Source organism: Myotis lucifugus, unplaced genomic scaffold (assembly GCF_000147115.1).
Source record: "Myotis lucifugus unplaced genomic scaffold, Myoluc2.0 scaffold_35, whole genome shotgun sequence".
Taxonomy (NCBI): Eukaryota; Metazoa; Chordata; class Mammalia; order Chiroptera; family Vespertilionidae; genus Myotis; species Myotis lucifugus.
Window position 1 is genome coordinate 4,386,871 of NW_005871083.1, and position 24,094 is coordinate 4,410,964.

Consider the following 24,094-nt stretch of genomic DNA (forward strand, 5'->3'; position numbering starts at 1 on the left):
AATCATCGCCCCCCTTAGCCAAGTAGATTTTCTAAAGGTGCTCTAGCCTTTGTCTTTTTAAACATAATAAAAACGCACTGGCAATCAATAGAATCCCTGGCAAATAATTTTGGTACATTGTGTAGTTATTAAAAAGAACAGGGCCAGCTCTAACTGAATTTATATAGAACAATCTCCAAGATATACTAAGTGAAAAAAAATGGAAAGGTGTCAATTAATGAATATAGTAAGTCCCATTTGTAGAAATAGAAAAGTACGTCCGGGGTTGTGGATTATCTCTAGAAGGTGAAACGTGATATTGATAACAGTGGTTGCCTCTGGAAAGCAGAACGGGGGGGGGGGGGGAGGCCTGAGGTTTGGCAGTGGGAGGGGGTTGTACATTTCAAATTATTGGTCATACTAGAGGCCTGGTGCACGAATTCGTGCACAGGTGGGGTCCCTCGGCCTGGCTGGCGATTGGGGCCTATGGGGGCCGGCAGGCGGGGGAGGGGCTGCGGGAGGGCTCCAGGGCATGTCCAGCTCTCTCACCCAGTCCCGATCAGCTGGACCACAGCAGCAAGCTAACCTAAGGTCAGAGCATCTGCCCCCTGGTGGTCAGTGCACATCATAGCGACTGGTCGAGCAGTCGACTGAATGGTTGACCAATCGGTCGGACACTTAGCATATTATGCTTTATTATATAGGATATTACCTATGAACAAAAAATAAAATTCAAAAGAACTTTAAAAAGTAAAACTAAAATTTTGAAAACTTTAAAAGTTCCACCTAAAGATGCAGGACAGGTGGATAGAAGGGAGTCAGTTTGTAACATGCAGTTTTGCTCTGCAATGGCACACGGCCCTCTGTGTTTTCACCTGCAGGCCTGCAGCTGACAGTGTCCAATGAGAGTTTCGTCTTCGATAACGTCACCATCTCCCTGATGTGGCTCTTCTCTCCCTACACTGGAAACCTGTCCTGTATCATTATCATGGGGGATGGCCACACTTTTGATCCCTACTACCCCCCCCCCCAGGTAAGAGGAATCTCTGAGCCTTGATTCAGGATGTTATCAAGTCAATTTTTGCTGCATAACAAAACATCCCAAAACTTAGAATAGTATTTATTATTTGGCATGCGTCCAGTGGTCAGCTTATCGTCAGCGAGGAGCATGTGTTGCTCATCACCCAATAGGCCAGCTCAGGCTCACTCGAGTGGTGGCAGAACAGTTTCTAGCAGCAAGTGAGAGCAAGGCCCAATGTGCAGGCATATTTCAAATCTACGTGGGTCACATTTTTTAATGATCCATTGGCCAAAGCGAGTTTCATGGCCACGCCCAGATTCAACAGGTAGAGAAACAGACTATACCTGTTGATGGAAGAAATAGCAGAGCCATAGCACAAAGGGGCACGCATATGGGAATGGGAGAAATGGATGCTCACCTGTTTCTCATTATGGAAGCCACACGAACAGGCACGGAGAGCTGGTCCTTCTGGCTTGGTGCTGTGTAGAGTCTCTCCAGGGTCACTGTCTGAGGAGTCGGTAATGGGGTAAAGAAGATGCTCACCTGGGAGTGCTTTTCATTGGAAGGATTATAAAAGTAATAGTAACAATATTCATAATAGTCCAGCCTGGCAGCTTCACACATAATCTCACTAGAGCTGTGCTGTCTAATGTAACAGCCACTCACCATGTGAGCTACTGAGCAAGTGACATGTGGCTGTTCTCAGTTAAGATGGGCTGTAAATGTAAAGTACACATGGGATTTTCAAGACTGAGTTCCCCCATCCGCCCAAAATGAATGTAAATATCTCACTAACATTTTTTTTCTCACTAATCATTTTTATATTGATTACACATTGAAATGATAGTACTTTGGATGTATTGTGTTAAAATAAATTAAAATTAACTTCACCTGTTTCTTACTTTTTTCAGTGTGGCTATTAGAAAATTTAAAATTACACATGTGGCTACTACTATTTGTATTGGATGGTGCTGAGCTAGATAATCATTATCTTGTTTTCACAAAGGTACAGTGGTGTTGCCCAAGCCACACAACGCTGTGACGCAGTCAGGACTGTCTAGCCTTGAAGGGAGCTTAGGCTCTGAGGTCCCTGGTGGATTATACAGCGCATTGTATCTGGGCCTGAGAGCACTGCCCCCGCCCCCAACTCCCCCCCTCCCACACACACATCCTCCAGGAAACAGTTACCTCCCCAACCTGAGAGTAGCTAAACCCAACTCATAGTATTTCAAAGTCCTACCTGGGCCTGGGTAAGCTCCGATGCCCCAGCAGGAGGGTGCCCCAGACTGTTTCAGAAAATCTAGGTCCTCTTTGGATTCTGAGGCTCCTTATAGGGACCCCCAGTTCAACATGGATTCCCTGGGAAAGCACAGAGGCCCAAAAGCCTCTCTTTGAATCCCCAAATACCTCCAGTTCTTCCCTATGGGAGCTAGAGGTTCTGGCCCCGTGGGTGCCAGCATTCCCAATAGCACTGGTTGCAAATAGGGGGTCAGCCCTGTCCACAGCCCAAAGCTGCTCCAGTGAGTGCAGGTCTCAAATTCAGCAGTGCTTTGAGGTCTCAGGCATTGTGCCAAACACACTGTGTCCGAGGCTGGGGTTCTAATCCCAGGCACTGCTAATGTGTCAGACCCAGAAACAATCCCTGGCCTTGGGTTTCTGTTTCCTTCACTGTCATATATATATATACACTAGAGGCCCAGTGCATGAAATTTGTGCATAGGTAGGGTCCCTAGGCCTGGATGGTGATCAGGGCCAATCGAGGCCTTCTGGCTGCTGGCCGAGTCGAGGCCTTCCTTCTCTGGCTGCTGGCTGCCAGCTGGGGCCTTCCTTCATTCCACGCCACCCCTTGGTGGTCAGCGCACGTCATAGTGAGTAATTGAACTCCCTAGGGGACACTTTGCATATTAGCCTTTTATATATATATAGATGTCTATATATATAAAAAGCCAAAGACTGGAACACTGGAACAACCGGAATGACTGGAACAACTGGTTGCTATGACGCCTACTGTGCTGGCCAACCTCCTGCAGCCCCTCTCCCTGGCTGGCCCTCTCCCCGATCGGCTCCACCCACCCCAATTGGGGGTGTGGCCAGCTGGCTAACATCATGCATCCCCCCCACCCCCCGCCAGCCCAGCCCCCATCGGGCCAGCTGGACCCCCCAACCGTGCAGGAATTCGTGCACCGGGCCTCTAGTGTATATATATGACAGAAAAAGGAACAAATCAAGATAACAATAAAAATGGGTGGTATAAAAAGAATACAGGTTGTAAAACCAGAAAAATCTGAATTTGAATTCCTGCTTCATTGCATACCCACTGTATAACTGTCCATTCACACTCCCTCTTACAATATCTATTTCCAAACCCATATAAAAATGTTTGTGCTATCCACAAGATAAATAAGGGTGCATGAAGTTAAATAGCTCCAAATCCCATAGTAATATCAGAGCCAGGGGGGGGATTAGATTGGTTTTACTATAAAGTCTATGCTCTTTCCATTACTCTAAAGCTACAATGAATAAAGCAGCAAAAAAGGAAATGTTTACATGAAAAATACACAAATCTAAGTGGACCCTACAGATCACCTGGACACTGTTCAAAGTGTCCAGGTATTTACCTTTTGTTTCACTCTCTAAACATTTATTGGACAACTACTATAATCCAAACATTGTGTCAAATAGTAACAGGTGACTGTCTATGGTGGCATCCCAGGACTGTCTGGCCTTGAACGGAGCTCAGCTACATGAAAGAAAGGAAGGAATCCAGGATCAGTTTTGTTTTGTTTTGTTTTAAGGGTGGTCACAGAAATAGCACATAAAAAGGAATGCCCACTCTGAGATTAGAGATGCTGGCACTGGAAATGAAGACTTCAATAAAGAAAGGTTGTGTCACATTTATATTGATGGCTGCCTTGGAGTAAAATGAGAAATTACACGTGAAGATGCTTAGGGAAAAATTGTTTAAGTAATACAAATATCATGGTATTTTCTGTAGGTTTCTTTCCATTTGCTCCCATTTCATCAATAAAACAACAAATGCTAAGTTACATAATCCTAAACCCCACATTTTATAGAACTTGAATTTGGCGTAAGTCAAAATGCACTGTCTGTAGCCCTGCTAAGTCTTTCAGTTACATAAGGACCTTCTAGCAATAAACAAACAGTAGTTAAAAACTGGAGCAAATGGAACAAAATGCAAATATCTGTCAACTCTGGATGGTGAGTCCAAGGGTGTTTGTCATACTACTCTCTGGATTCTGCGTGTGATTAAATTTTTTCACAATCTAAGTCAAACAACAATAAGTGATGCTTGACATTTGCAATACCTTGGGCATTAGCTCTAAGTGAAAGCGACTGTCATTTTTTTTCTCTTTCAAAAGAAATAGATGGTGATATCCTCTGCCATCACCCCACCTGAATACTCAAATTTCCTCTTCTTTAAAGACTTGTTAGACTTTGAAACTACTCACCCACCTTCTTCTGTTATTTTTATTTAAGATTGGGAAATACATTTCTGGTGCTTTCTAATCAGTCTTAGCAGCCTCAGAACTCAATTTACAATGAAAAATGGCATGAATTTTAAGTCACATATTTTGTGCAGACGTGACTGTGCTTTTCTTTTATTGTGTTTGTACAGACTCCTACTTCTGCTTAAAAACGGAGGCTCCATTTCCATCTTAGAGAAATAACATGAGCTAATGGGGAGAATCCAGCCTCCATTAGGAAAGGCATAATGAAAGTCAAACAATATCTCCTTGAGAAGTTCCTTCTCGCCTTGCACTCCCCATGTCTTGTGCACATTTGCATGGCAGGCTGTTTTGTTTCTCTGTTATGGAAAACTTTCTACATTTCTGAAATTATGTTTCTTATGGAACAATTTGCATAAGGTGAAATTTGTCCACGTCTAGCATTAGGTAACGTAGCGCCACCTACTGACAGATCTAGGGATTGCTGTTATTCTTAGTCTATTCAGAGCCACACAGCCAAGTCTGGAGGGGGACGTCCCTGGAAATGGATCATTCACAAGCCAGGATAAGCCTTAGAGTGACTGAGATGTACACAGGCTGTTGGGAGGCGCAGAAGAGAGAAATCTGTGAAAGCCAGGTCAGAAAGGACTGTAGAGCCAAAGTCCTTGTGGGGGACCAGAAATAGGAGGCAGGAGCAGAGAATGTAGAGCAAGGGAAGTCATGGATTTGGAGGGTAACTGAGCACCTCACTATACTGGGAGTTCAGGGGTATGTGGGGAAAATGAAAGACGGAAAACGCAAAGGGGTCTGGTGATGAAGAGCCTTGATACCTGCCAGTATAAAAACATTGTTTTAGGAGCGTGTGCAGGTTAAGAACCAGGACACAGATTTGGGGTGCAGGTTTCCTGGGGGATACTAAGATGGGGCAGGGGGAGATGCAGTAGCAGCACAGGCCCCCCTGACAACTGCGCAGCCACTGGATTCAGGATGTCCCTGGGGAGGGGATGTCACCTGGGGACAGGCGGCTCCCTTTGGCTAAGAATTCCTGGAGGTGGTTCAGCTGTGAGCCCTCAGCCGCTATCACGCCAGGATGCTGGGCAGGAGTGGTGGGGTGCAGGCCTCGGTCTTGAAGGGTGGAATCTGGGTGACACGCTACCACATCCACTACAAAGGATACACAGGAATCTTTAGGCCACGGAGTTACAAGCTCTGTGATTATTAGTATTGCCAGTGTCAACTAATACTCACTGGGTAACTTTAAGGAGTAAATGGGACTACAGAGAATAACTGCTACAGAGTTGATTCTAAAAATCAGGTAATTGTTACTATTATATTAATATTACATGAAAGTATATACTAATTTTATTTAATAGGCTAAGTGCATAAATGTCATCCTATTATACAAAAAGCTACAATATATGAGACTGTTACATGCCAGATACTTATTCAGCCATGGCCTCATTTGAACTTTACAGCCCAGCCAGGAATAGCTCTCACCTCATTTTATGGACAAGGGCACTGAGGCTCAGAGAGGTTAATTGAGTCATTAGGTTTTACAGGTAACCTTAGGAGCCCTAGGAGATCTCATTTCCAGTTTCCTACCCTTTCCGTTCCGTCACACTGCCCGATTTGGTCAGATGGCCTCATCCACCAAGCTGGCTGGCAATCTGTGAGCAACATAAATAAAATGACACAGATTATGGTGTTCTTAACAATTGGACATTATAAGCAAAGACCAAAAATGTGAGCTTTCTTCTCCACTTTCTTTTTAAGCTGCATCCCATTAACATCAACCATCAAAGCAGTATATACAAATCAGTGAATGTCAGAGTCTTGAACCAATTTTTAAACATTTTATTTAAGCATAATACATGTACAGGAAAGTGCCCCAAAAGATATGGAACAATTAATTTTTATACAATGAACTAGCACCTAGATCAAGAAATAAAACATGACCAGTCTCCCAGAAATCTCTCCCCTACCCCATAACCCTCCAAGGATTCTAACATCATCGAATAGTGTGACCTGTATTTGAAACTTATATAAATGAAATCTGATAAAGGACTGTTTATTCTTTTTTGTGTCTGACTTCAGTTCAGTAGTGTGTTTTTGAGATTCATCCTTACTGTTGTATATAATTAGGATTTCTTTTTTATTATCTACTTATATAAAAACCCTGGGTGTAACATCATGGCCAGAACTTTGACCAACCGGAAGGAAGTCAGTCCTGCAGGGGTTTGTCTTGGAAACGGCTGCACCCTCCCCCCCGAGCTGTTTCCCAGAGCTGTTTTCTGTAAGGGCGGGGTTTGAGGCAGGAACCCGCCCTCAGAGTGTGGAGGCATATCCTTATAAAGTGTGCCGTGCCAGCACAGCCAAGGGTGAACCTGAGTGGAGGTGGCTGAAAGGCTTAGAAAAGACAGACAAGAGAATGAAATCTGGGTCTCAGTGGGACACTGCTTCTCTGAGAGACAGCGACCATGCCCACAGCTGTGTCTTTATTTTATAGCAGATGGCACGAGGCAAAGTAAGGGCGTGACCAAGATATTTACAACATTTTCCTGGGTTTCAATCCTACTCCACTACATGCACCTGAACTCTATCAAGCCTACATCACTCAGGCACGTGGGGCCACGTGTTTGGACCATAGGTTCAAGCTTACAACTATAGCTGTTGGCTATAATTGTGCTGGGAGGGCCCTGCCCTCCAAGCTGGGACTTGCATGTGGCAATGAGAGGACTGTGCCCTCTCATCAGTCCAAGGCTTGAACCTGTCCAAAACACTGTAGCAGCTCCCCACAATAAAGTTTTAATACATTATATTAGAGCTTGTGGTGGTACTGTTTTACCCACAGCGTCTACAGGAATTGCTGCAAATTTACTTCTCGGTGGAAGAACCATTCATTCCCAATCTAAATGACCAATTCAAGCACTCTGAAAGTGTTTTCACTCTTAATGTGGTGTACAGGGAGATATTAGAATAAGTTTAATCAATTTATCAGTCACTGTTTGTATCACTGTTGTTTTTATATCATGTTTTTGTTGTTTTCATATCATGTTTTTATTGTTTTCATATCATGTTTTTGTCGTTTTTATATGATGCCTCTGTTGTTGTTATATCCTTTTGTTACTATTAATTTATTAATCAATTTATATATTCTTTTCATATACATTTTACTAATTTCCTTTCATTTCTCACACTTCTATTATAGAGAAAGGGCAAATAGCAATATTAAAATATTTCCACTAATTAATTCCCTTTTAAAAAATATATATATTTTATTGATTTTTTACAGAAGGAAGAGGGATAGAGAGTTAGAAACATCGATGAGAGAGAAACATCGATCAGCTGCCTCCTGCACACTCCCCACTGGGGATGTGCCTGCAACCAAGGTACATGCCCTTGACTGGAATCGAACCTGAGATCCTTGAGTCTGCAGGCCGATGCTCTATCCACTGAGCCAAACCAGTTAGGGCAATTAATTCCCTTTTAATGTGCACAAATTTCATGCACCAGGCTACTAGTTGCTGTATAGCATCTCATTGTGTGAATATATCTCAATTTACCTGTCCATTTTAGCACTGGTAGGCATTTTGAGTGATTTCCCACTTAAAGTATTATAAATTTTGCAGTCATGAACATTTTAGTGCTTGTCTTTGGTGCACATCATACACATTTCTGTTGGGTTTATATATCTAAGAGTGGAATTGCACAAATCCATAGGATTATAACACAAATTTTTGAGTTGTTGTCTCCCTCTCTTTGTATTCCAAGCATATCTCCCATATGCTGGCAGCAGTTTCTAAAACCACTTTGTAGGGTTCTCCTTTAGTGAGATCAGTGGGAGAGAAATCAGAAAAAAAAAATCAATTTCTCTGCTTTTCAGTGCTGGACAGTTTCAGTTGGTACCAGAGTTTTAAAAACTTAACAAATTGTTTTTTCCAGACAGAGCACTGAAAAACTGGCTTGATTTTGCTATTCAAAACCATCCTTCACATATCCACAAAGAGTTAGCATTTTCTTGTTCTAAAATCTACATTATCTGATATTAACAACAGTCACTGCAGCATTCTTCTGATTAGTGTCAGCTAGTAGATCTTTCTTCCATCCTTTTATTTTTTTTAACCTATCTATATCATTATATTTATAGTGGGTTTCATGTAGACAGTATATGGTTGAATCTTGGTTTTTTAATATCCCATATGGAATGTTAAGAGCATTTACAATTAATGTAATTATTGATTTAGTTGAATTTAGATCTATTATTTAGGTATTTGTTTTCTGTTTTCCCCCTGTTTAATCCCTGCCCCTGGTTCCTCTCCTTTCTTGACTTCTTTTTGATTACTCAATATTTTTAGTATTCCATTTTAACTTAACTACTGGTTGTGTGTTTTTGTTTTGTTTTCTGTTATATCTCTTTGTATTACTTTTTTTAGTAGATACTTTGGGAATTTCTGGATACATGTCTAACCTTTCACAGTCTACTTAGAGTTACTATTATACCACTTCAAGTAAAATGTTGAAGCCTTACTAGCATATAGGTCCATTTGCCTGCCTAAGTTTAAATTAATTGTCTTATGTAGGACATCTACATATATTGAAACCCCTTTCAACAATCATACATATTTTAAAGAACTTAGGAGGACAAAAGTCTATGCAGTTACCAAGATGGCCATTCCTTGTGCTCTCCCTTCATTCCTGAAGTCCCAAGTTTCCTGGTATAATTTCCCTTCAACTGGAAAAACTTTTTGTTGTTGTTAATCCTCACCTGAAGATATTTTTCCTTCACCATTTCTTTTTTTTTTTTAATAAATTTTATTGATTTTTCACAGAGAGGAAGGAGAAGGACAGAGAGTTAAAAACATCGATGAGAGAGAAACATCGATCAGCTGCCTCCCGCACACCCCCAACTGGGGATATGCCTGCAACCAAGGCACTTGCCCCTGACCGGAATCGAACCCGGGACCCTTCAGTCTGCAGGCCGACGCTCTATCCACTGAGCCAAAAAGGTTAGGGCTTCACCATTTCTTTTAAGTCAACTTCCTGGCAACAAATTCTTAGAGAGTTTCTTTACTGCTGAGAATATCTTTATTTTGCTTTAATTCCTGGAAGATATTTTTACTGGATATAGAATTATGTGTTGACAATTCTTTTCTTTCAACACTCTGAAGATATTGTTTACTGTCTTCTGACCTCCGTGGCTTCTGAGGAGAAATCTGTAGTTATTTAAATCATCAGTTTCTCCATATGTAATGAGTCATTTTGTTCAGGCTGACTTTAAGATTTTTTATTTTAAGCAGTTTGGTTATTATGTGTGTGGGTATTGTTTCATTTTTTCTTTAAAAATATATCTTTTTTTATTTCAAAGAGGAAGGGAGAGGGAGAGATAGAAACATCAATGATGAGAGAGAATCATTGATTGGCTGCCTCCTGCACGTCCCCTACTAGGGATCAAGCCCGCAACCCTAGCAGGTGCTCTTGACTGGAATCCAACCTGGGACCCTTCAGTGCGCAGGCTGATGCTCTATCCACTGAGCCAAACCACCTCAGGCTGGATATGGTTTTAATGTGCTTTGTTTGTTTTTCCCTTTTAGGGATTCACAGTGCTTCTTGAATCTCTATGTGTTTTGCCACATTTGGGAAGTTTTCAGTTATTATTTCTTCAAATACATTTTTTCTATACCAATCTCCCTTCCCAGTGGTGCTCAAATGACACATGGTTTCCATTTTTATATTATTACACAGATTACTGATGCTCTGTTCATTTTAAAATTTTAATATTTTTCCTCTCTGTTCTTCAGATTGGATTTCTCTTGCTCTATCATCAGGTTCACAGACTTTTTCCTCTGTGGTCTCTATTCTGCTATGAATTTTTTAATGGGGATTTAGATGTCTGCATCATCCCATATGGTCTGTGTAGCTTTGAGAGAGCAGAGCCTGGTGCAGGGCCAGGAGAAGAAAATGAAAAAGAAACAGCACAAAACAAAAACGGGTATTTCCTCTGTATTCTCGGGCTCACTGACTGGATCCCTTTTCTTGGTTCTCTGGCTAAACAGAGGGGATTTCTTTTAGGGTTTTTGTTTTATTCACTCACTGTGCAGTTCCATGACTCAGGCTACTACTCTGGGGACAAAGCCAACAGATAAAGGAGATTTTTTAAAAAGACACAAAACAGGAAACTCCCTTCTTCATGGGAGAAATGCCAATCTGCCTGCTATTTCTATTTGTTTTTTACTTTTGAGTCCTCAGGTAGTTCTTTTTTAGTTCTGTCCAGGTATTTAGTTGTGATCAATGGAGGAAATAGGCTATGGTGGGCTTACTCCATTTTGACTGGCACCAAGAATCAGGTTACGTTACTGTTTTCTAAGCTTTTTCACAAATATACTCATTTATCAATGATTTCTCAAGCACTATGTGCTAGGCTCTGTGCTAGGTTCCAGGTATATAAGAGAGAGCTAGACAGACACTGTGCTAACAGCCTAGCAAGGAAGAATGACAGTGAATAAGCAAGCACACAAGGCATGAGTATCACTTAGGAGAAGCAGCAAAGCTACAGCAGGAAAGGGAACCTAAGGAAGGCCTCCCTGAGGAAGTGATGTTTAAGCTGAGAACCAATGGAGGAGTGTGAGCCAAGACCAGTGCACTTTCAGGCCTTGAGAAGAGCAAGAGGTGGCATATTCTAGAAACTGAAAAGGAGGTCTCAGTGAACATATACTAGGTAGTTAGAGGAGTGTGACAGAAGATGGGGAGGTCAGGAGAGGAGGTCATGTGCATCTTTGCAGACGATCTTTGAGATTTTTAATTTAGTCCTCTTGGGAAAATGAGAAGCAAAACAAACCCATAATTTTAATATTTTTGGAATCTGACCCCATTTCACAGATCGGGGGAAGAAGGCTCAGAAAGGTAGGCTAGGGCATAGTATTTTACAGATGAAGCAAGAAGACCCAGAAGGGAGATTTATGTGAACCACAGAAGGAATAAATGGTAGAAAACTGACTTGTAGCCAAATATTCAACTCCCTGGTTGGTCAGTGCTATTTCTTCCACTCTCACTTGCTCCAGGACGTCTCATTGTCACTTTTGCAAGCACCAAGAGCTTGGTTGTGTAGCATCTTTTTCTTCACCTGTTTATCTTTGCAGTGCAGAAAAGGTGCGGGGTGGATGACTGCAGCTGTGCACGCATGTGTGCATGCATGTGTTTGCATATTCCCAACACTGGTAACATTTCTGTTTCTGGCAATTTGTCCAGCAAAGTGATCCATCAATTCACATCCCCTGGGGAATTCACTGTGTTTGCTGAGTGCACAACTAGTGAGTGGCATGGGATGGCTCAGAAGCAAGTGACAATTGAGACAAGATGAAGAGACTCAGTGTGACTGGGTGCTCTGGCCTGTCCAAATCAGGAGCCAGCCCTCTCTGCCAGGTTGTCTTCGGGGACCCTATGTGGATTCAGGTGGAGCTCGATGGAGGTGCGTCTGCAGAAATGGTCAAGGTCAAGGTCAAGGCAACCTTGATATCACCCAAATTTATCCATCCAACTCCCAGGCTGTAATAAATACTAACAGCAATCGCTTATCAGTTATTTAATTATTCATTTGTTTAGCACCTCATGTGTGCCAGGAACTGATCTAAGTATTTTACATATACTGGCCCACCCAGTATACTATTATTATCTCCATTTTACAGATGAAGAAATGGAGGAAAGGTTCAGAATCAAAGGTTCAAATTCTCAGGCTATTAAGCTAGTAAGAGCTTCCAGCTTTTCGAAGGTGGTTCTTTGTATGCCCATAGTCCTATCTCAAGAATTTAACTTATAAGACACTCCTTGCTGGGGGTATTTAAATAGGACTGGGAGTGCTACCAACTGGGCCCGAGCCCATCTCAATGCAGCCAGCATTGACCAATTTGGTCCAATTATGTTGTTCTAAGTCAGGGCTCATATTCGGCTGCACACACTGCTACAGCCATAGCAGCTGTTGTGACTGGTGTCCATTCTCATTGGTCACAGTTTCTTTTCTGATTGGTCACAAAAGCCATTCTAATCATGTCCATTCTGATTAGTCAAAGTGTCCATTCTGATTGGTCATAGCAACGTTTCTCATTGGTCACAATGTCCATTCTGATTGGTCACAGCATCCATTCTGATTGGTCACAGTGTTCATTGTGATTGGTAACAGCATCTAATCTATTCTGATTGGTCACAGTATCTATTCTGATTTATCAGAACACCCATTCAAATTGGTTCGTACCCATGCAGTTTCAGTGTTAAATATTTTGAATACCACCCCTTCTCTCAGTAGAGACCCTCCCAACTAAGATCCATCCTCACCCAAGCCAGCATCTTTCCTCAAGGCACAGGTCCAAATTGAGATCTAGATAGACCTCACGTGACCTCACACTACCTGAAGCCTCATTCAGAGCAGTGACTTACAGGAACTCTAACCAGGCTTTACATACAGTACTTGGGACTCCTGTCTGTGTGGTGTGTTTGTTGGCTGAAGATGGTGGCTGTGTGTAACTGGAGAAGCTTAAAATAATCCTTCATGTATTTATTCATTCTACAAATATAATACGGGAAAGGCAGCAGTAAACCTGAAAGTCAGAATTCCTGCTTTCGAGGGCTTACATCATCATCATCATCATTGTCATCATCATCATCATCATCATCATCATCTTTATCATTACCATCATCATCACTAAACAAGAAACACACTCGCCTAATTTCTTTCGGAAAGAATCCTAATTTGTTGGTTGATATCATATTTTAAGAGTCATCCACAATATTTAGCATTCAGTAAGGACAACCAGCCTTAACCTGTAAGGGAGCACCATCACGATGTCAACAGGCTGAGTTCTCCTGTGGACAGGGTTTCTGGCAGTTAGCTGTGGGAGCAGAAGGAAATGGCTTCACCTGCTCCTGCCTGAAACAAGACTTGAGGTTAATCCTCATGCATATACATCAGCTATACCCTTAGCCTTCCCTTTTTAGCCTTCCTCCCTACAAAAATATGGCAACAAGTAATCTAATACTTTTATTACAAACTTTTAAGTTTTTAGGTAATACATGCATAGTATAAATAAATTAGAATATACAAATGAGCAGAGAGGACCCAAAACTCATGAATCCAATACTCAGAGATAATCACTGTTAATATTCAGGGGCAGGGTATATCCTTACTTACGTCTTTATAGCTATATCCATATCCATGTCGATTCCCAGAATCTCACTTCAGAGCTTGAGTTTGAATTATCTCAGTATAATCAACTACATGGTTGTTATCACATTCCTAAATGTTTCTTCCCCACCTAGAAATGGAGGTGACTTACACTGTGCTATCAGATAACACAACCCTGGCTGACCCACCACACACCGCCCTGCTCCCCTACAACCTCACCCTGGACAGAGCAGCCCAGCAGGGGGTGGGTCCAGGGATGCACCACCTGGAGACCCGAGCCACCAGCAACACCACCACCTCTGCACCCTCCACAAACATCACGGTCCACTTCATGAAACCTCTGTCAGGGCCGCAGGCCTCCTGGGCTTCTGACCACTTGGAGCTTGGACAGGATCTACTGGTCAACATCTCAGTGGCTCATGGCATCCCAGAAGAGCTGACCTTTGAGGCAGCAGGACTCAATGCATCCTTCTCCCATGAGGGAGAGAGCCTTGGGCGGCCATCTGGGATTTACCATGTGGCAGTTCCTCTTGAAGGTACTTGGCATTGGTAGCTCCCTTCCAAATCTCCCTCCTCTTCCCTTCCTAACTTAGAATCCAGGCTCCTGCCAGCCAGTTTCCAGGGTGTCCTGGACACAAGCATGGTTAAGAGCATCCAACCTGAGTCACAAAACAAGACAGAGACAGATATTATCTGTCCTCATGAGCGTGTTGTGACAGGGGTTCTCAACTTTGGCACTTCAGACATTGGGGACTGGATCATTCTTGGTTGTGGAGGCTGTTCTGTGCATTATAGGATGTTTAGTAGCATCTCTGGCTTCTATTCCTTAGATGCCAGTAGCACCAGCCTCCCAAGTCTTGGCAACCAAAAACATCTCCAGACAAAGCCAACTGTCCCTTGGGGAACAAAATCACCCTCACTGAGAACCATTGGGGGAGAGCAGGAGTATTCCAATTTCTTCCATCATTTCTAGAAAATAGTGTGTTTGGGAAACTGCAGCCCATGCCCTTAGGGGCAAGAGAGGTAAACACTGAAGCATGGGAAGAGAAGAGAGAGGGACAAGAGAAGAAGTGTCATAATTCTTACTGGAATAGAGACAGGGCAACTGACTGGCTGGCGGACAGACTGGCTGGCACCAGCCAGGGGAGGAGACCACACATACATTTGCATTTAATATAAAAGAACAGGGTCCTTGAGGGCAGTGTGGTCAGGTTAGCAGGCAGGAATGTGATGAAGGCCCAGAGTCTTCAGCTCACTCAGGACCCTGCCTACAGCATCCTCTGCCCTCGATCTCAGAGGTGTGCAAAATAGAGGGTAATATTATGCAGGTGTAGGCCTACCATGCTGTCAGTAAGGGATTTGGCAAAAGAGATGACAGAAAAGACAGTAGATTCAAGAAGAAAAACATAGGAACTTTGCCAGATAACAAAAGTCCAGTTTGGAACAGGAAGAAGCCAAAATGAAATGATGATGGAAACTATACATAATAAATAGACTATAATTCAAATGCAAATTAATTTTTGTCTCCTATAAAAGTTACTCAGGGGATAATAGATAAATTTTAAGCATGCCCAGTGACTTTATGGCTTACTCTTAGATCAAGGGTGGGGAACACCCAGCCCGCTGGCCATATAAGGTCCACAAAATCACTTGGTCTGGCCCTGCCAAGGCATTAGGGGTGAGTTAATTAAATGTTTGACCAAAGATAGCAGGCTAATTTTGTTGTTGTTAATCCTCGTCTGAGGATATTTTTCCATTGATTCTTAGAGATAGTGGAAGGGCGGGAGAGAAACAGAGAGAGAAAAACATCTATGTGAGAGAAACACATTGATTAGTTGCCTCCCGCATCCGCCCCGACTGGGGCTGGGGATAAGCCTGGAACCCAGGTATGTGCCCTTGACCGGAATCAAACTTGGGACCCTTCAATTCATGAGCCGTCACTCTATCCAGTGAGCCAAACCAGCTGGGGCAGCAGGCTAATTTTTAAGTTGATAATTTTGTATGGCCCACAAATAATGTTTTAAATATCCAATGGCAGTAAAAAAAGGTTCCCCACCTCTGTCTTAGAAGGTAAGCAGTCTTCTCCCCACAAGAAAAACAGACCTGGATGACTCCAGTGATGAAGGGGGCGAGGAGGAAGGCAAGGGAACAGGTAGGACAGGAAGGTCTCACTTGGAGGGGCTGGCCCAGTCCTGGCTGGCCTTGGTCTCAGGGCCCACCACATATTTGCAACTATCTCTGTAAGAGCTTCTCTGGGCTCTCAAGGCCCCGGGCTGGGCCCCTCTGCTCCAGGGCTGGGTGCTGGTCACATCCTCCCACATGCCTCTTTCTTTACTACCAAAGAGGTGTCTTTAGCTCACTGGTAAACATAATGGTTTGCTTTTGATCATTTCCCTATGACCTGAATGTTTGCTATGTTCCCTAAACCATTTCCAAAGACAGGCAGATTCCCCAAGATCTTCAGCATACCTTGTGACTTTGTCCTTTGGCAACTTTATCAATACCACCAAAGTCTGACACCTGTTCCGACTGTGTTCACAGCTCCTTCCAGTCTCCAAGAATTATCTGGAACAAATGCTGAGGAAAAGAATGTGAGTATTTTTAAAAACACTTAACCTCACAAGAAAAAGATGTCCAAGCACTCTGTTTTTTGGAGGTTTTTGTTTTTTGGGTTTTTTTGGTTCTGGTTTTTCAGAACACTAGGAATCACCGATATTTCTTCTGCTTGAAGAGAGACCCAGATGGATTGAAATTAAACAAAGCATGCTATTTGTGTTATAAATCAATAGTAAGATATCTAGGATATGTACATATCTTTTAGCCATCTTGGAAATTAAACATCACACTTCTAAAAAAATATTAATGGGTAAAAGAAAAAAATCACAAGGAAAATTTAAATATATTTTTGAGTGATAATGACAATATAACCTACCCAAATTTGTGGGATGCAACCAAGGCAGTGCTCAGAGGCAAATTTATTTCTTTTAATATGTATATCAGAAAATAGGCTTGCTTCTTACAGGGCTTTGATATTTCATCTTCAGTTAACACTTTGAGATGAGATCTGCCTCTCTTTTCTCATTAGCTATTATAATTAAAGTACTACTGCTTGGTCCCAATTCCATGATAAAAGTGCATACATGGGCAATGTGATGGTTTTTATAGCAAGACTAAGTCTTCAACTCCTTGCTGTTGACATTGCTCATGCATGCATTTATTCAATAACAAAGACTTATTTTGCATCTACAATGTTCAAGGCTTAGTATTAGGGGCTGGAGATACAATGGTGAATAAAAAGACATGATCCTGCCTTCATGAACCTTACTGGGTGAGATTAACAAACAAATTAGCATATAACTAGGAATTTTGATATGTCTAACTAGAACCAATAGGGTGCAATGAAAGCAACTAACAGAGGGTGATCTAGCAAATGTGATTAGACAAGGACTTTTTTTAAAATTCTTTATTGTTTAAAGTATTCCATATGTCTCCTTTTCCCCCATTGACCTCTCCCTGGACGTTCCCACCCCAGATAAGGAGTCTTAAGAGGTGACATTTAAGGGGGAACCTACTGGAAAGTAGAACAAGAGCTTTCTGGGTGCATGGATTAGAGGGCTCTGAGGCCTGTGTGGAGGAGGGAGAGGATGTAGAAGATAACACAGAGATGGACAGACGTCAGATCACATGGGGTCTAAGGTGCCAAGGCAAGAGGTTTTGGGTTTTATTATCAGGCCATGGGAGACCATGGGGGTTGAATTCTGCTGTAGCCTCATGTTATCCAGGTCAAGCACTATGAGCATAAACTGTTTAACAGGTCCTTCCAGAACTGACTCCAGGAACACACTGTATGCTGGCTGATCCCTCTTCCTAGAATCCACATGCTCTCCATTGTTGCCAGCTCACCTTCACTCCTCCTCACAGCAGCTCTCTTTGGGGTCCAGTCCTCTGGGGAAGCTTGTCCTGATGCCAGCTGTCTGCTTTGTAGAGGCAACAGCTCGGTGCCCTCCTCTGCACTAGACACAAGAGGAAACGCATCACTGGTGTCTCTCATTTGATCCACAGCAATCCCGGGAATCAGATGTTATCAAACCCTTGGAGAGACAGAAGCTAAGAGGCTTAGATACTGGCCAGAGGTTTCAGGGCCAATGATTCAGCCTGAGATCTGGCTGCCCCAAGGCCTACATTCTTAACTTAATGCCCCCCTCTCATACATTCTCATAATCTCCTGGGCCCCCTCTCCTGCAGCAGTGAGCACTCTGTGTTTTAATCGTTTCCTTGTCTGTCTTCCCTACTAAATGGAAGGACAGAGGCCTGGTCTATATTCCTGTTTGTCTAGGCATCAAGCACGGGGCCTGGCTAGAGCAGGTTCTGATAATGCAGTTGAACACATGGTGGACCTTTAGCACTGAGCCCACATTTCAACTAAAGTTACTTACCCAGTGACCATCCCAAGGGGAACCAGACAGATCAGACAAGGTCTGTCTCCATTCCACACCTTGGCACAATTGCTCTGAGTAGAGAGTGGGATGCTAACTGTGGAGAAGTGTCTTACAAACCAGCTGCTTTTTCTGCAGAGAGATAAAGGGGATGTGGAGGTATACATGGAACCTGGTCTATGTGGATCCTTTCACGACAGTGACTCTGCGCTGGCTGGACAGTGACAAGGATTTACGCTTCCACTGGTCATGTGGTAGGTGGCGTTAGAGCTCTGCAGCTGTCCTATCTCACCACAAAGTGATGGATAATGGTTAGCTTTGCTGTTCTTTTTCTTAACCTTCACACCGGCATACTCATGCCTGACATTTTGTGTACATTGTATATGCCAGGGCTGCAAATTCCAATGGAAATAAGAGGTAACAGTGAAAAACCAAGGTGGGGTTGGTCCTAGAGGCACGCAACAAGGAGATGCATTTATCTGTAGAGAATTTAAGAACTATAACAAACCTGAAAGTCGGTCTGCTTTTGTATTATCACTACAAACAATGCCAGTGGCAAAATGCTCCTCCCTCTTTGGTGGATCCTTCCTTTCACCTCCATGCCTTAGAACAGCGGTTCTCAACCTGTGGGTCGCGACCCCTTTGGCAGTCGAACGACCTTTTCACAGGGGTCGCCTAAGACCATCCTGCATATCAGATATTTACATTACGATTCATCACAGTAGCAACATTACAGTTATGAAGTAGCAACGAAAATAATTTTATGGTTGGGTCACAACATGAGGAACTGTATTTAAAGGGCCAGAAGGTTGAGAACCACTGCCTTAGAAGAAGAAAGTGATGAAGCATTTTCTGGCAAACCAAAATTGTAACAATAGTGCTTATTTTTAAGAAATGGTTGTCCTGGTCCTGGCTGGGTATCTCCCTTGGTTAGAGCACCATCCAATATGCTAAGGTTGCAGGTTTAATCCTGGTCAGGGCACATACAAGAATCAATCAGTGAATACATAAATGAGTGAAAAACAAATCGATGTGTTTTTTTTTTCTCTCCCTCTCTTTCTTTCCTCCCTCCCTTTCTCTAAAAATAAATAATTTTTAAAAGTTACAACAACAAAAAAAGAAATGGTTGTCCTTTTCATAAGGATATATTCAAGCTACATACATATTTTTTAGAAAGAAAATGAATGTCATTCATACTGTACATATTTCATTTGCTACCCTTTTTAATTGAACAATATATCCTACATACTTCAATGTCACAGTACCTTTGTCTCCATTTTGATATTCATAGTAGTTGCATAATGGACTGTCAATTAATGCATGATCATTTATTCACGATTGCCTTCTTTTTGGACATTTTGGCCATTTTCAAATTATTTGCCTTTACAAACACTGTAATGAACATCTGTATAGCTGAATCTTAATTTGTATCAGTGGTTACTTTCATAAATACATTTCTAGAAATGCAATAACTGGGTCAAAGTCATGAAATTTGAAGGTTTTTTTTTTTTTGGTTGGTGTTGTTAATCCTCACCTGAGGATATTTTTTCCATTGGTTTTTAAAGAGAGTGGAAGGGAGAGGGAGAGTCAGAGAGAGAAAAACATCTATGTGAGAGAGACACATCGATTGGTTGCCTCCTGAGTTACATGCCCTTGACCAGAATTGAACCTGTGACCCTTCAGTCTGAGGGCCGAGGCTTTAACCACTGAGCAACTGGCTAGGGCTAAAATTTTAAGGCTTTTGACATTAATTATTAAGTGGTCAGAATGTCCTTTTGAGTATTAGTTCTTTTATCTAAATTAATAAAGGATACCATGCAGAGTTTAGGTAATTGAGCTGATGACCTGACCCCTGGACATGTCTTCGGAATGACTATCATATTTGGGGCAGGGGATAAACATCAATAAACAAATTTGAAGGGCAAAGAATACAGAGATTTATTGAGCTGGTTTCATAAAGCAGAAAATGACACTGCAGCCTCCCAGATGGAGGGACAGCTCCCCAAGTCCCCAGTGCACCCCACAGTGACATACAGCTGTGGACAATTACTTCCATGTGGAGTGAGAAATACACCAGTGACAAAAAGTGCCCTGGACATTCTCCTAGGCGGGCACCTCTCATTATATGCCAGCCTGCTCACCAGCGCAAGTTACTGGCACAAAACAAGGCAACATATTCTGCAGGTTTGCTCAGAGTCTAGGTGAAGCACAGGTCATTTTCCCAGAAGTATCTTTCTGCAGTACCATTCCTGCAACCTGCAAGTGAAATTTTTAAAAAATATATATCAAAATCTCCATTTGAAGCTGATTTTCTTATCTATGACCCTTTTCTTCTAAAAACCCCAAACCAGAAGGTAGCCACATGTGTGAAGTTCAGAATTCCTGGATGGACAGTGTTTGCCCATCTCTGTTTCTCAGGCCATTGCTGGGCTCAGTGGAACGACTGTGTTGAGAGGCAGCTGCTTTGCACAGACCAGAGGGAGCTGGTGGTCCCGCCGTCCTGCCTGCCACCACCCAATTCTGCAGTCACCCTGCACCTGGCCATCTGGAGAGGCCAGGAGCTGGAGAAGCAGGAGGAGCAGTGCCTTTATGTGTCCGCCCCCCTGGAACTCAAGCCTCTAGTCAGGTGGGGCTGAGAGAGCGAACTCCTGCAGTGATGAATTCATTCATCATTCAGGCACCATTTACTGAGAACCAACCTCGTCTGGCATTGACTTAGAGCAGGGCTTACAGTGGTGGTCAAAACCAGACCCGGTCTCAGTTCTTATAGGGTTACTACCTTGTGGTCAGCAATGATTCGAAAATGAATGAAAGGAGAGAACATACTTCTATGACAACTTTCCCAACTTGGGGTCAGGGAAGGCTTCCCTCAACAGAGATGAGAAGCGTGAAGAGGAATTAAGTTGGCCAGGGAAAAAGGGACTGGGAAGGAAACAGAGTGATAAAGGAGGGAGCACAGAACAACCTGGACGTGAAAGAGGCTGGTGTGGGAAAGAGAGGCAAGAAGAAACTGAAGAGTAGGCAGGGCCTTGCAGTCATGTCAAAGACAGGATTTTGGTCTTTATCCTAAGAGTTTGGGAAAGCCATGCAAGAGTTTTAAGCAGGTTCAGGACATGATCACGTTTTGCTTCAAAATGCTCTGGTAGCAGAGTGGAGGAGGGCAAGAGAGAACTCAGGGAGATTGCTTAGGCTCTTGCAGGAATCTAGGTGAGAGCTCAAGATGGCTTGGTCTATCAGCCAGGTCCCTGCAGGAAGCAGATGGCTCACTCAGACCAGGAGTTGATGAGAACTGGATGAGAGTCTATTTACAGATGTGGGCAGAAATGAGGGAACAACCTGGGGATGACAATGCAGAACTACAACAGGGAAAAGCCATTATCTCTCTTACGAATGCAGAAGTAAAGGGGGTGGGGGGTGGCGTTACTAGAAACCTCGAGGATCTGCAGCTTGCAAGAGGCGCCCCCCAACAGGAGCTATGGTCTTGGCTGGAGGAACATAGCCTCTGCCAGCTGCAGCCCACCAGGGGAAGTTGTAAGTAAATAAATACCTCAGCCTCTGTCCTCTCACCCCCAAACACCAGCCAATGCTTCCTATTGGCTAAGCCCAACAGGAAGCCAGAGGGTGCAGGAGCCCAGGTGATGCAGTCTACAGGGACCAGTCTCCTAGTACACAGAGCCCTGGAGTTGATGGACAGTGGGCTGCAGGGTAAACGGAGAATGTCTGGCACATTCGTCCTAGGATAGACATGAAGACAGGAGTAGGGAGATCTAAAGAGCTGCTTTCAAGTTATAACTGAAAGGACCTGGGAATGGATTGAACACACAGCAAGTGCCAAAGTAATTCCCACTGGTTCAAGGGAGGGGTATTATAGAGAAAGCCCAGGATTCAAATTAAGATGTGTTGGTTCACATTGCATCCCCCTACTTAGGAGGATGTCACTGAAACAACTCATATATAAGCTCCCCAATCTGGTTTGCTGGTCTGTATATGGGGATTCTAATATGACACTCATAGGGTTGTGGATAAGCTAATAACAATGGAAGTCATGTATAAACTGTGGCATGCATGCTATAAAATCAGAGCATTCATTTATTATTATTAGAATGAGGAAGAATCATGGACAATGCCTGCTCTAATCCCCTCACAAGGAAACTGAGGCTGAGAGTTCATGCAAGGTGTCAGGGAGAGAATTCAAGGCCAGCGTCCTATCTCAGTCTTACACACTTTCCATATCATTACCCTGGGCAGTGCATGAAATGGAAATTCAGTCAGGCACAAATCACTCCACCTTCATGGCCAAAGCTATTTCCCAGTTTGGTTTGGGGTGGGGGTTGCTTTTATTCCATCTTTCACTTGAAAAAAGGCCCTTTCTCACCTTCTCAAAGGACTGAGAACAACTGGACAAAAGACCAGGCAGGTAGGTGGCCACGACGTCTGAATGAGCTTTCTCACTCTGTTCTCTGTCTGCCTTTCAGCTGTGAGAAGAACTGCGGGCCAGTGAATGCCAGCGAAGATGTTATGCTCAGGGTCTCCATGGGGAACGACTCCCCAGCAGCCATGTTCAGCTGGTATTTAGATAACACTCCACTAGAGAAGGTGAGGACACTGGCAACCACTCAAAAATGGAAAAGTTTCCCCACTTTGATTTCTCATATGCCCAGGACTAAGCTGGGGTGGGTCAACTCCACCCAGAGCTGGTGGAGGGGGAGTAAAGGGGTAGGGCATATTCCCCAAAGGAAAACCAGGGCATTGGTCAGAGAAAGAATGGATGCCTGGGAGCAAAAACAGCGGGGAAACACCACCGCAGATGCTGTTGGTGCCCCAGCCCTGTGGCCAGTAACTGTGCAGCTTATGTGCTCCAGAGCTCCCTGTGGGATCAGGCTGAGGCTGGACACCACCTGAGACCACTTCTTTGCCTAGTTTCATTCTCCACCCTATTCTGCTTCCTTCCCTCCCCTACTGGTTTTCCCTAAGAGCCCTCCCTCAATAAACCATCTGCAGGTGAATCCTCATCTCAGGCTGTGCTTCTAGGGAACCTGACCTAGGACAATACCCTGACCAGGCTGGAGACTGCACATCCAGGCTGACCTCAGGAAGCACGCAGTGTCTGCTACTCATCCATCAGAATAAATCTGAAAGGCCTCTCAGGGTTAGAAACCAGGGCCCTGCTGAGGTCTAGTGGCCTGACTGTAAACTCAGGGGCTCTGGACTGTGCTCTCTTTCAGATCCAGCCCCTCCCAGCAGCCTGTAGACTCCGAGGATTTTGGCCAAGATCTTTAATCCTCCTCCAGAGCAACACATCCACCCTGCTGCTCAACAGCTCCCTGCTGCAGGCCTGCAGCCAGGCCAGCCGCATCCAAGTCACAGGTGGGAAGGCCTCCCTCAGTCTCTTGTCATGGATTCGGTCTGTTGCAGAAAAGGAGCCAAGAAAAACCCAGAAGCCTGAAATATGGAACATCAGGCTCTGGTGTGCATCCCATCGACCACCACTTTCTAGCTTGGAGGCCTTTAAACAAGGGATTTAACCTCTCTGTGCCTCAGTTTCCACACATGTAAAGTAGGTGTACTAGAATCACCTGCCTCCTAATTGTATGATGCAGGGTACATGAGACAACACCAGCGGTGCAAACAGATCATCCTGGGGTCGTGCAGCCTGCATGTCTTGCCAGGACGATTCAGCACTTTTTACTTAAAACAAGCCCAGTGCGCAGGGCAATGTAGATTCTCAAAAAGATAAATACTGAGGGTGAGAATTCTTTTTCTGAATGTATTCCTTTGACTCAGTATTTCTCAAAGTGGCTCATAGACCACCCACACTGGGATAACCTGAGGTACTAATATAGAATGCACACCCCTGGGTTTACCCCCCAAACTTTCTGAATTAAGTCCAGGCCAAGGAATGAGTTTTAATTAAGATTCTCTTTATGCCCAGTTCTTCCAGGTGCATACTCTTTTTGAAAAAACTAGGAGATTATGCCAGGTGATGCGGGATGTTGGTGCAGCAGGTCAACTGGGAGGT

General features: G+C 43.5%; 1 protein-coding gene across 1 annotated transcript in view; it reads left to right on the plus strand.

Annotated features, from left to right (window-relative positions):
• PKD1L2 (polycystin 1 like 2) overlaps positions 1 to 24,094 on the plus strand; it is a 61,617-nt gene that overhangs the window by 8,345 nt on the left and 29,178 nt on the right. Inside the window, 10 exon segments of the mRNA XM_023752549.1 lie at positions 861 to 1,005; positions 11,701 to 11,810; positions 11,813 to 11,940; positions 13,782 to 14,262; positions 16,181 to 16,230; positions 18,214 to 18,251; positions 18,253 to 18,329; positions 20,494 to 20,701; positions 22,551 to 22,671; positions 23,301 to 23,442. Coding sequence (XP_023608317.1) covers positions 861 to 1,005; positions 11,701 to 11,810; positions 11,813 to 11,940; positions 13,782 to 14,262; positions 16,181 to 16,230; positions 18,214 to 18,251; positions 18,253 to 18,329; positions 20,494 to 20,701; positions 22,551 to 22,671; positions 23,301 to 23,442 — 1,500 coding nt within the window.